The 13,712-nt window shown below is 34.5% G+C and overlaps 2 protein-coding genes across 2 annotated transcripts in view; both read left to right on the top strand.

The window, feature by feature from the left end:
• The first annotated feature begins 5,705 nt into the window (after nucleotides 1–5,705).
• LOC112526481 (2-oxoglutarate-dependent dioxygenase DAO-like) lies at nucleotides 5,706–7,320 on the top strand. The gene is made up of 3 exons (XM_025136772.1): nucleotides 5,706–6,122; nucleotides 6,578–6,899; nucleotides 7,066–7,320. The coding sequence occupies exons 1-3, from the start codon at nucleotides 5,782–5,784 to the stop codon at nucleotides 7,318–7,320; spliced, it is 918 nt and encodes a 305-aa protein (XP_024992540.1). The 5' UTR covers nucleotides 5,706–5,781.
• Nucleotides 7,321–10,536: 3,216 nt separating this feature from the next.
• Nucleotides 10,537–13,712, top strand: part of LOC112524934 (2-oxoglutarate-dependent dioxygenase DAO-like) — a 5,865-nt gene continuing 2,689 nt past the window's right edge. The window contains exon 1 of the mRNA XM_025134878.1: nucleotides 10,537–10,997. Within this exon, the coding sequence (XP_024990646.1) occupies nucleotides 10,657–10,997 (341 nt within the window). The 5' untranslated portion in view covers nucleotides 10,537–10,656. The remainder of the gene's footprint in view (nucleotides 10,998–13,712) is intronic.

Consider the following 13,712-nt stretch of genomic DNA (forward strand, 5'->3'; position numbering starts at 1 on the left):
CGGTTATAAAGTACCTATACCGGTCCTATCATTTTCGACCGGGACCGGGACCGAGACCGGTTACGCCGGGATCGGTTATGGCCAGTTATGAGAATGGTGAGGACCGATTGGGACCGGTCCGGGACCGGTTTTTGGCCATCTCTAGTCTGGATGGATCATTGTTCGAAGTTGACGACTCACAATTCTAATTTTTAGAGTTATTATATGTTTTTTTATTAATATTCTTTTGTCAATTTCGGTCGTTCCCTAAATTTCTATTCTCGGTCTAATATTCCTTTATGAGCAGAAAGTGTGCATTTATATAACTATAAACTATTTGGTGCGTTTTTATGTTGAAAAATCGAGAATTCATTCGGAGTTAGATATGGAAGTGGCCACTCTGTATCGTCAGATCTAGCATGTGTAAAAAGACGATTTTGAGGCTGGTGTAGTGTTGAATGGGGAACCAAAAAACTGTTTTAGGAGGCTCCATGTTTCACTTTCTGCGGTTGGTGAAAATAAGACATAAAGAAGATAAACAAAAATAATTGTTTATTCAAAAGCCATAATTTAAGAAAGAGTGGGTTTACCTTTTTGCCTCTTGGGTAAAAGGAGTGTACTTTTGGCTTGACCTATATAAATGTTTGGCATTTGTTACCATCCTTTTATTCAAGTTTTTTTCCCTATGATTTAGTTAGCTTTAGTCTTAGAGAGAAGTAATTTCCATCAGTAAATTTGCACTTTGAATTCAGTAACTTAGTTTTACTTTTAGTAATTTTATTTTCAATATTGTAAACCAGTGTATATGAGAGTGAGCATTGCAACTTTATTGAAAATCTTTTGGTACGTTTTCTTGCATTCTTTTAATTTTTGTTTTCTACTCCTTTATAAGTATGAGTTAAGCATCATTTGAGATGTATAAGTGAAAAGTACCTAGACTTTAGGTAAAATTATTGAGTAATTTTATATGTTGAATCTTTATTGTTTTGGTCACCTTTTGTTCGATAACGCCCAATGATGCGGACAAGCTGATCTCTTGCAAGTGTCTAAAGTCTAATCCTAGATCCAGAGATGAGCAAAACGTAGTGACATGAGCTTGAGTGATGCTGAGAAGTTCGAGTGAATTCTTATAACATCAATTGGGTTTGCATAGTGAGAACGCCAACCACATGGAATAGAGGCAAATTACCTAGTGCATTAAAAACATTTACAGCATTTGTTTCTACACATTCCATAGAAACCCGAGAGGATTCACGACGGGTTATCAATAACAAAACGGTGAAATTAGAGGAAGTGCGAGTATTAGTTGTGACAGGACCTCTCAAAAGAGAGTGCCCACTCCACGCAGTCAGCCATAAACACAAATTTCAGCGGACAATGCTGTAGGAATGCTATAACAAGCAGTCAGCCATAACTAGTTCCACCATCTATTTTGAGGATATTCTCTCGGATTTCCACCGTTGCACTATATTATAGCTTTCAACCCATAACTTTATGTGGTATCAGAACCAGGGATAGTGATGGATGGCGTTCTCAAAATATATGGATAAACAAATCTCTTTGTTAAAAAACATTCTCTCGAGTCGGTTCCCATATCATTCAAGTTGACATGTATTCTAAGTAGTTCATCTCTGAATCTACTGCACTTTAACAAGTGACCAACATGTCGAGAATTAATTAGTTTGAAAGATATACATGACAAGTCTTATTGCAGGAAACTTTCTCAAGTCTACCTCTCATATCATTCAAGTTGACGTGCATTCAATGACTTATTTCTAAGACCATGACACTTTAACACTTTCAAAGTGATCAACTTGTCAAAAAGTGTTATTGTTTTTTATAAAACTTGAATGAAATAGTGGAACTTTTTATTGCAAAACAACGTCTACTTTTCTTCGGTTTAAAATCTCACCTTTTGTCTCACACCTAAGCTATAGAATTAGTTACTCTTAGCGGAAAGTAAATGACAAGGAAAGTAAATAACCGAAAGTAAAGACATAAATATAAATCACGGAAAGTAAATGACTTAGTATAAAAAGCAGAAAGTAAATGACGGTACAGAAAATAAAGAACAAACTTGAAAGTAATTACGAAACTTAAATTTCTTCGAAGTTTAGAGAAAAAAATCAGTTTAGGAACTGATTTCGGATGATCAAAATACAAGAAACCAACCCCCTTATTTATACAAAAATAGGGCACAAAAAGACAAAAAAATTATCTAGTGGGTAAAACCATCAAAAATCAACATCAAGTACAATTAAAGTAACTAGATTGTGAAATAATCTTAACAAGAGTTTAACAATTTTTAATATCAAAAAGTTTTCAGTTCCAGGGCTTCTAGAAACAAATTTTTTTAAACATCTTAGCTCATTAAGCTCTTCAAAAAGTCGAATTCCATCAGATCTCTACTGTTGCATCTTCAAACAGTTTTGCATTTTTTTTCTTCATTTTAGTCTTCTAACGGTGTAAAAGACAAGTAAATCACACTTTTAGCTCCATAATTAATAAAAGAGAAAATAAAATAATAAAATGACTCAAGATTGAGATAAAAGAAAAATAAACTAGCTAAAAACTATAAAATAAGTGCTTTATACATCTCATTCTTTTATTATTAGAACTTTGTTAAAGCTATTTCACCAAACCATCCAACTTATTTGCTTCATCTCTAATTGAAACTTATAAAAGGAAGTTCACGAGAATGATATTGTATTGATTGCTCAGTCTTTGAGTATACGATACTGGTTTTTACTAACTTTATTACTTATCTGACGATCATAGTGACAAGCGTACAATTACGCTTCCCACTGTGGACTGTTTGCTAACCCATTGTGATTACACATATTTCGCTCGCTATCAAGAACACTCCTAAAAGGTGTAAATTATGAACATTGCTAGTCTTTTTCTTATAAAGGACTAAACATACAATGAGAAGATATTCAAGGACCACTCATGAAAAAGGCAATTAAAAAATGTGGACATCAAACAAGTTAAGTCTATTATTCATATAAGAATCGGTATGAATAGAATTGACGGTCGTATATTTTAAAACAAAAAAAATGAAAAGATAAATTAATATATATATATATATATATATATATATATATATAGGCGAATGATTGTGTGAGAAGGGAAGTCATAGTAAGAAGTGTAAAAAAATATCTAAACCTTTGACCACTTTCAATCTCATTCTCACCCATAAATTGTGCTTTGGAAGAAAATTGATCTTGTGCATCTTGGTACACCTCATTAGTATTGACATTCAATTAAGGTTGATTCAAATGTGGAGATCTCTTCTCACCATAATTTCCATTCTCACTGGAACCCAATCTTATATACGAGCGTGTGTACGCTCTAATACAATTACTCTAATGGAATATTTTATGCTCACAATATATGTCTAAAGTGTATCTAATATACCTTGCTTCTTTCCTTATCATCGTTTTTTTTTTAAATCGCACTTTTGAAATGTTGTCATTAATTGGCTTCAAAGGCTTTATTAATCATTCTCACAACATCAATGTATTTTACATCAAATGCAACAATAATTCTTATGTTCTTAATGTCCAAATTTTCACTTAAGCATTTCTCAATATGTATGTATGTACATACATTTCATAGATCATCATCGGTTAGGATTCTTTACATCTTATTTTAACTGTTTAACACAACTGTATCCGACCATCTACTAATACAATTCGACAACCTATATTGGGAAGATTCTTTTTACTGGTCCACGTTCTCCCATAATTGTAACATTTCGTTACAAACAACCAAATTATATTTTCATCAAGGTTGTTTCACCATAAAATAATATACCGCTAACTTTCATCATGACACCGTTAATAATTCGCAATTGGTTTCTTGCTACTTTCAATCTCTGTTTTCATAAACTTTTACATACATTTATACTCGAGACCTGATCTCCCTCCACCTGTCTCTTTCTCCCCTTATCATTATATTATTATTTAGCTTTTTGTTTTTCTTATACATTTTTTTTCTTTTTTCTTTTCCCAATATACCCTTATGACACAAATATGATAATTGATTCTATAAGGGTATTCACATAATACAGTAAGATGCATCTCGGTTTTAATATTTTGTTTCTGTCTAGATAATACAATTTTATATGGTTTTAAAAAAATATAAAATATAAATTTGAGAATATCATAAAAATTTGAAAAAAAAGTATATATCGATATTAGTATTAATTTTTTTTTTGGTGACATTTTTTTGATTCAAATTCTTTATTATAATTTAATTTAGGTTTAATAACAAAGTAATTTATTTTTCGTTTAAGAATATAATTTTTTATAAAGATAGTAAAAACTATATTTTAAAGCATTTGACATAAACTTTTAAAAACCATTTTTATGCATAAAGTACTGTTTATTTAATGTATATTACTTAAAATTCAAGATTACAAGTAGATTGTACTTTATTAAAACTCCATGTTTAAATTCGTGTAACTAACTGCAGATAATCGTATCAAATACAAGATAAACATCTCATTTTAAATATAAAAAATCTAAAATGTAATGAAGAATAATAATTGAGTTCTAACAAAATACTTACTTATTATCATTTATAAAAAGTTATACAATTAAACCAAAAACAAATTACTTTGTTATTAAACTTAAATTAAATTAACATAAAAAAAATTAAATTAAAGAAGCTAAAAAAAAAACCATAACTTTTGCATGGTTAATTTGATAATAATACCGATATATTTTTTTTACAAATTTTTATGATATCTCCAAATTATATTTTATTTAAAAATAAAAATCATATTGTTTTCTCAAACCACATAAAACTATATTATAATATCGACAAAAAAAATAAAACAATCTCGTTAAATTGTACGAGAACCCTTCTAAAATTATTATAAAACATAAATGATTAAGCATTCATAAATAGAAAAAAGTGGTGTTGTACAAATATTGGACCTAAACATGTGGGCATCACGGGTGAGAAAGTAGAAAGTAGGGGTTGATGGTGACAACCACAAAACCAATCAATGAATATAAATGGTTTAATTGCAGCAAACCCCCTAAGATTTTTGACTTATACGAAAATAACCCTCAAACTTTCAAATCATTTCACCAAACCCATATACATACTTGGTGTTGGTTGACATTAGAGACCAAAATGATAACCCATCCTTGTTAAGGTTATGTTTCGTAAATTAATTGATAAGTTAAAAGTTAAGGGTGAACATGGTATCGTATTATATTCTCTTTTTCATATACCGTGCACCATTCAGTTATAATTGATACGTAAAATTTTATACCATGTACCAACCAACTCTACTTAATACCTCCATAATAACCACATAAGCTCTAATGTGTTTAATGGTATCTTGCTCTCTTCGTTCAATGCTTCAGTTAATTCATATTGAACTGGGATGTCGTTCACCCTTACTTGCCAAAGGGTAAATTTCCGGTTACTCTCAAATCATTTCGAACCAACTATTTGTGATCTCTAACTATATGTTGTAACTTTTACTCGATAAAATAACGATTGTGTCAAGTTATGGTAGCAACTAAAAAGCATATAAAGGGAACACAAATTATGTGTTTCAACACGGAAATTGTCATTCATTCAAAAACGACTGTTTTAACCATTTAAGAGGGTATTGTATGTATACCACCCAATTTTATTACCCCGACCTAAATCCATTTGATAAGACCCACCTCCACTAAACTTTTTGGAGAAAAAAAGTCGTGTTATTTTTTTTACACGCAAAAGGATATCTTTGCAACTCCATTCTATAAATTTTCCAATTTTCTATGCAAAATATTGAAAATGGCCACTAAATGCAATATTCCGGTGATTGATCTTCACGATTTCCCCAATCAATCATCCAAATTGATGGCAGCTTGTGAAGAATGGGGATGTTTCAGGTTGCTTAACCATCACGAAGTCCTTCCCTCAACACTAATGTCTGAGATGAAGTTGGTAGTCAGATCACTCTTCGATTTACCGGTGGAGATCAAGCGCCAGAACCTCGATGTGATTGCTGGAAGTGGATATATGGCTCCGACAGCAAAGAACCCGTTGTACGAGGCACTAGGATTGTACGACATGGCTTCTAGTCGTGACGTTCAAACCTTTTGTTCTCAATTGGATGCTTCACCTCATCAAAGGTACTCTCTCTGTGTATATTTCAGGATCACTAGTGTTGACCACCGATATCAGTCAACAATCTCCATTTTTCCGTAAGAGTATATGAGATGTGGATGAAGAGAAATGGGAGCCGTTAGATTGATTTGGACGGTTTGAGATGCACGATATGGAATCGGTGACTTTTCTAGCAAATGATTGATTTGCCAAAACACTTTACATTATATTTATAATTTGATATACAGAAAAAAAGAAAAAAAGAGTAGATTATATATTTGCTCCTATAGTTTTGGGTTTCTTACGGAATTGGTCCCTAAACTTTATTTATTACAAAAAAAATCTTTAAAGTTTATATAATATTTTGAATTTGGTCCTTCATCTTAACTATCATCTACTATCTTTGTTAATAGACAGCGTAAAATCATCATTTTACCATTTTCTAGAATCATTTTGTAGATTAAAAATTGTTTTGAAATAGAGGGATATTGACTAAATACGCTGGAGCGGTACATGAACTTTTTATGAGGATCGGAGAGAAATTAGCTGAAGGTTTAAGGATAAAAAGTGAAAATATTGGGTTTGAGAGTTGGCCATGCCAATTCAGGATAAACAAATACCACTTTACCCCTCAAAGTGTTGGGTCATCTGGTGTCCAAATACACACAGACTCTGGTTTCCTCACCATCCTCCAAGACGATGAAGACGTTGGTGGTCTAGAAGTCATGGACAAGTCCAGCCACTTCATCCCCGTAGACCCATGGCCCGATTCGCTTCTTGTTAACCTCGGTGACATGGCAACGGTTTGTCTCTAAACCATCTTTTTTTCAAGTATATAATCGGGAAACTCTCACACACACAGTTATCACCATTTTTTTCATGGTTTCAAACATCATGAAAATGACCATCCCTTAATTTTTTGACTAAATGTTGCCATTTTTGAATCATAATCTTTGACGATATTTGGAGATGTGGAGCAATGGAAGATTTTGCAATGTGAAACATAGGGTGCAATGCAAAGAAGCAACAACTCGTGTGTCGATTGCATCTTTCCTTTTAGGACCAACAGAGGCAATCGAACCACCACCAGAACTGATGAACGCTGATCATCCCCGTGTCTACGTGCCTACCACTTATGAAGACTACAGGAAGTTGAGGTTATCCACAAATCTGCATGCAGGCGAAGCTCTCGCACTACTGCAGACGCAGAGTTCTCAAAACTGATGAACCATGGTTTATTCACCCTCGAATGTTTGCAGGCAGGCGAAGCTCTCGATTGTTTGGTCACCCTCGAACCCACCTCCACTACATTATTTGTATATTTTCTTAGACAAAAGCAGAAGCAGCAAAGCGACGTTCTTTTCGACATCTTGTGTCCTACACGCAAAAGGACATCTTTGCAACTCCACTCTATAAATTTCCCAAATCTATACGCAAAAAGTGAAGATGGCCACTAAATGCAGTATTCTGGTGATCGATCTATGCGATTTCCGTAATTAATCATCCAAATTGATGGCAGCATGTGAAGAATGGGGATGTTTCAGGTTGCTAAACCACCACAAAGTCCTTCCCCCAACGCCGGTGTCCAAGATGAAGTCGGTGGTCAAATTACCCTTCGATTTACCAGTGAAGATCTCGATGTCATTACCGGAAGTGGATATACGGCTCCGACGGCAAAAAAACCCACCATATGAGGCACTAGGATTAGACGACATGGCTTCTTTTTGTGACGTCAAAATCTTTTGTTCTCAATTGGATGCCTCACCTCGTCTAGTACGAGACACTAGGATTTATTTGGACGGTCTGAGATGCATGATATGAAATTGGCCACTTTCGAATGCTCGCAGGCCACTTTCACTCATACTGAAAAATGGAGGTTGTTGACTGATATGGACGGTCAACACTGGTGATAGAGCTAGAGAAACTCCGATGAGGTGATGCATCCAGTTGAGAATAAAAGGTTTCCACGTCACGACGAGAAGCCATGTTGTACAAACCTAGTGCATTGTAAAACAGCTTTTTGCCCTTGGAGCCATATGATCCACTTCCGACAATGACATGGGCGCTTGATCTCCACCGCTAAATCGAAGAGTGATCTGACCACTGACTTCATCTCGGACATGAGCGTTGAAGAGAAGGACTTGGCGGTGATTAAGCAACCTGAAACATCCCCATCCTTCACATGCTGCCATCAATTTGGATGATTGATTAAGGAAATCGTGTAGATCGGTCACCTCGATACTGCATCTGGTGGCCATCTTCAAATTTTTTGTATAGAAAATTGGGAAATTTATAGAGTGGAGTTGCAGATATGTCGATGATGATGATGCATAGAGAGATTAATGCCGAAAACCTTTGTGGTATGTATGTGTATGTGTTTGATTGTGTCATGATAGTTTTCCTGGGGGTGAGAAGGGTAACACTTAAACACCTCACTTATGTTATGCTAGTAAATGATTTTGTATTTTGAGTCTTTCTTAATCATTCTGCAATCTAATTTCATTTTAAATAATTAATAAACAATTATATTTTATTTTACATTATACCATAAGAGTATCTTTCATTTTTCATTTTCCCTCTATTTTAGAGTAGAGTTTTAACATAGTTGTTGGGGTGAACTTTTCTTTAAATCTCCAAAAAATTTAAGAACAGCATAGCACTTTGTAGTTATACCTAATTGTCCATGTTTTGATATGGCGGATATTATTATCTTAGGTCCGTTTGGTTTTTGCAAGATTGTTTTCGAGGGATATAAATTTTATGGAAAGATTTGGATTTGGAGGAATTTGAATTGGGGAGGATTTGGAATCCCTTTGTGCGTTCGGTTTGCAGTATTTAGAATGGATTTGAATTTCATCTCATTTATAAATCATGTTTGGTTTGTAGGATTTGGAATGTGATTTGATTTTTTATATATAATTTATTAATTTGTTTGTTTTATAAAGAATTTGTTTTTATTGATGCATCACCTCTTTGTTACCGATTTTTCCAAAGCTTTATGTTTAATCACCGAATCACTTTCATTATTTCTAAAACTACATATTTAATCATCTAATTCATTGTTCCAAAACTACATATTTAAGCAATGAATTCATCTGCCATCAACTATTGATCCCTCCCGATACATGAAATTACTTTTTACTATTTGTAACTTTTAGCGAGTTTTTATTTGATTTGTGGTGTGTGTATGTGTATATACATACACACAGAGAGAGAAAATGGTTTAAACTAGAATACCTTCATTTTACGAAAAGGCAGGAATATATTTTACTATAGTAAATCACATGTGATATTAAATCAGAGACGCAGACGACCATTGACACGACTTAGGTTGTGGGCCAAGTCGCCCACACACTATTAGACCGCATCACATGTATTACCAAATATGACAAAGATGTTCTTGATATGATATTAAACAAGAGAAGCGAACGCCCTATGGCGCGACCTAGATTGCGGATCAAGTTGTCTGCATACTATCATATCCTTCACATGTATTATCACATGTGATAAATGTATTATGTTTTTATAAAATGAATTTATTCTCGTTTGATACTCCATATATATATATATATATAATTGTTGTTGATAATAAGATTTAAAAATTCTAAATATTTTTTTATTTAAGATCCCATTAATTATTTAATTAGATTCAATAATGTGTATTTTAGTGACTATTATCTTAATTAAAAAATAAATTTCTATTGATTTGATCGAAGTCATGTGGTAAGTGGTGCAAATGCCTAATGGAATATTCATTCCACGTAGATGAAATAAAGGGAATTGGGACGCATAAGACACCTACTTGGGTGGATCGGAATTGACCTTTCCTAAGGATTTCTAAATCCATCATCTATGGGATTTCAATTACATCCTAACCATTCAAATCCGACTAAATTTGCAAACCAAATACGAGAGAGATTAGAATGGATTTGAATCCCAAATTTATTCTGCTCTTGTAAATCAAACGGACCCTTAAAAGACTTCCCTTCCTTCAGAATCTTTTTTTCTTAAATAATTTGCAAAATTTACATTCATTTCCTGTATTCTAACTCCAATATTCTTCATAATATTTTGTAACAGTTAAATATATATTTCGTAATAATTATTAATAATGAGTGTTGTTAAATGAACAATTGATAGGATCAAATCAAGATCATTTACATTTAACCCCACTTGGCTCACATCACTCACATTATGTACCCCTATCTCGTTCATATACCACTTATATAGAAAGAAGTACGAATATGATTGACAGCTGTATATTCTAAAAACAAAAACTAAAGAACAATTCAAAAGTGACAATCCAACATAAACAGATACATACGACACGTTGTCGACTTGGATCTCCAAGATTATCATCGATTACTCTTTTACTTGTATTATTTTATTTCTAAAATCTAAATTACATATATATTTGATAGCTGCATATCGGTTTAAACCAACCTCAACTAAGCTTTTTTGTATGTTTTTGGAGGAAAAAAAAGAAGCAAAACCCGTCTCCTATGAGCAAAAGGACATCCACTCTATAAAATTTCCAACTTTCTAAGCACAAAATTGAAGATGGCCACCAAATGTAGTATTCCGGTAATTGATCTACACGATTTCCCCAATCAATCATCCAAATTGATTGCAGCATCTGAAGAATGGGGATGTTTCAGGTTGCTTAACCACCAGCAAGTCCTTCCCTCGACGTKGATGTCCGAGATGAAGTCAGTGGTCAGATCACTCTTCAATTTACCCGTGGAGATCAAGCGTCGGAACCTCGATGTCATTGCCGGAAGTGGATTTGTGGCTCCGACGGCAAAAAACCCGTTGTATGAGGCACTAGGATTGTATGACATGGCTTCTCGTTGTGATGTTGAAACCTTTTGTTCTCAATTGGATGCCTCACTTCATCAAAGGTACWAACTTTCTCTCACTGTATATATTTCAGGATCACCGGCGTTGACCAAGTCAACATACCCGAAACCGAACCCGAAAAGTGAAAATTAATTATGGGTCTTAGAAAAGTGAAAACAGAAACAGATTTAAGAAAAGTCCTTACATTGTTGCACATGACTACATCTTAAGAGAGCTTATTAGCACCATTTTGTTACAAAGTCCTTCCACACCATATATGATTACATTTCAACAGTTTTAAGAAAAGTCCATTCACATTATTGGATGTTTTCCCCTTTGTTTGAATCCGAAAAAAAAAAGCATAGTTGGAAGTTGGAACCACATAGAAAGGGAAAGTTTGTGATCTTGGAACTTCGCAGATTCGTAGAGAGTGGAAGAACTTGACTTGAATCGGTGGTGATCAGGCCTATTTCTGACATTTTATAAGCCATGGGCGAGATATAAAAAGGGGCCTTCAATAAGTATGAAAAAGAACTTCAATATATTGTTTTTATCATCCGAAATAGTATTGAATTTGAGAAATACTAGTAACTCATTTAAAATTGTTTTTTCAAGTATTCCTAGATGCAAAATTAATCAATAATTGTTTCTTAATTAATATTATCTAATATATCATTTTTACATAGCATCGTTCAACTATCAGACACATCCTATGATATATATATATATATATATATATATTGACATCATTTTAGGTCACAATGTTGACTATCGAAATAACACTCTATGTAAATCAAAATTAATCAGTTTGATTTTCATGTCACCTCATGCTAATTTTTCATCACCATTTTAAACTTTTAGGGGGCGTTTAGTTCACATAATGAAATTTGATGGAATTGGAATTCATCAAAGGAATTTGACTTTGAAGGAATTGGAACRGAATTTGACCACGCGTTTGGTTGGTAGGAATTGGAATGAAATCTCTCAATAGAATTGGAACAATCGTCTTTGTTTGGACTATCCACCCCATTGCCCCACCCACACCCTACCAACCCCCATGTCACTACTGTCATCGTTACAACTATCACCCTGCCCTACCCTTGCCCAAACCTCGCCCCACACTTGCCCAAACCCCGCCCCCACCTCTCATGCCMTACCCTGCTCCTTAGGTGGGTTTTTTTTGGGGGTAGGCAAGGTGAGGTGAGGTAGTAGGGGTGGGACCAGAGTAGGGCAATGGATGTAGGTTGGTAGCTGTGACGACTGTAGTGGTAGGATGTTGGCTAGTGGTGGGTTGGAGTAGGGTAGGCTGGGGCGGGGGTGGGGCCGCGACGAGACAGTAGGGTGGGTAGGGGTAGGTGGCAGAGTGGTAGCTATAATGATGATAGTGGTGGGATAGTGGTTGGGTGGCTGAGACCTAGGAGTTGGTGGGTATGATAACAACAATAGTGGCATGGTGCTTAGTGGTGAGTCTGGGGTAGGATGRGGTGCGGGTGACTGGCGGTTGTGAAKGAGACAGTAATGGTGTGGGGTTAGGTTAGGGGCGGGAGGGGGGAGGGGCGAGGCGGTGAGGATGGGTGGCAGCTGTGACGGCGACCGTGGTCGGATGGTGGTCGGGTGGCTGGGGGTGGGTGAGTATGACTGCGATAGTAGTGGCATGGTGGTTAGTGGTGGGTTGGGGTAAGGTGGGGTGGCGGTGAGTGGCCGTTGTGACATCAACAATAATGTTGTGGTGGTGGGGGTTAGGTTAGGGGCGCGACAATAACAGTAGTAGCATGGTCGTAGTAGGGTTGTGTAGTGAGTGATCGGGGGGTGTGATGACAATAGTAGTGACATGGTGGTTAATGGTGGGGTAGTGTGTGTGTGTGGGTGAGAGTGGGTGGCGTCGATCGTAGTGGTGTGGTGGTGGGGGGTGGGGCTTGATGAACAATAGTTGCCTAGTTGGGTGGGTGGTGATGGAATTCAATTCCTTCCATTATGCCAATGAATGATGAATTCATTAATTTGTGGAATTCAATGGAATTTAAAGAATTCCATCAATTTCAAGAAATAGACCAAACAAATGACTTGGAATTTGGTCAAAAGAATTTGTCATTTTAATTCCATCAAATTTCTTCGAATTCCGCAAACCAAACGACCCCTATGGTTCATTAAAACAATTTTTTTAGCAATCATCGATCTTATAATAAAAAGTTCATAGGTGAAACCAGAAAATGAAATAATATTTTTTATTTAAAGTCCATAAGTGAAACCAGAAAATGAAACAATGATTTTTATTTAAATTTTATATGTGAAACGAAAAGGTGAATGAGATAATTAAGTAAGTTTAAACAAGTTCATAGGTGAAACAATTAAGTGAATGAGATAATTAATGAATGTGATATTTAAGGAATGTAATAATTAATTGAATAAAATATTTAAGGAATGTGGTATCAATAATGAAAAATACGAAATCCCCCKATTAACAAAGTTTATACTATTTATTTGGTTAACAGAAAAAGAGGAATATATATAGAGAGAGAAGAAGATTCAAGCGAAAACACTAACTATTTAAAAAAACAAGAAAAAAAAATCGWTAATGTATGAAATCACAAGTGATTTTACATTAAATGGAAGTGAGAGACTTTTGAGGTTACTTAAGTCGCAATGCAAAGTCGTCCGGATCATGTCATGTATGATTTGTTACACAAATCATACATAATTTTCTATATTAGCGTTTTCGTTTGAACATGCATATATATATATATATATATATATATATATATATATATATATATAAT

Source organism: Cynara cardunculus (genome assembly GCF_001531365.2).
Source record: "Cynara cardunculus var. scolymus isolate 2C chromosome LG 1, CcrdV1, whole genome shotgun sequence".
NCBI classification, from domain to species: domain Eukaryota; kingdom Viridiplantae; phylum Streptophyta; class Magnoliopsida; order Asterales; family Asteraceae; genus Cynara; species Cynara cardunculus.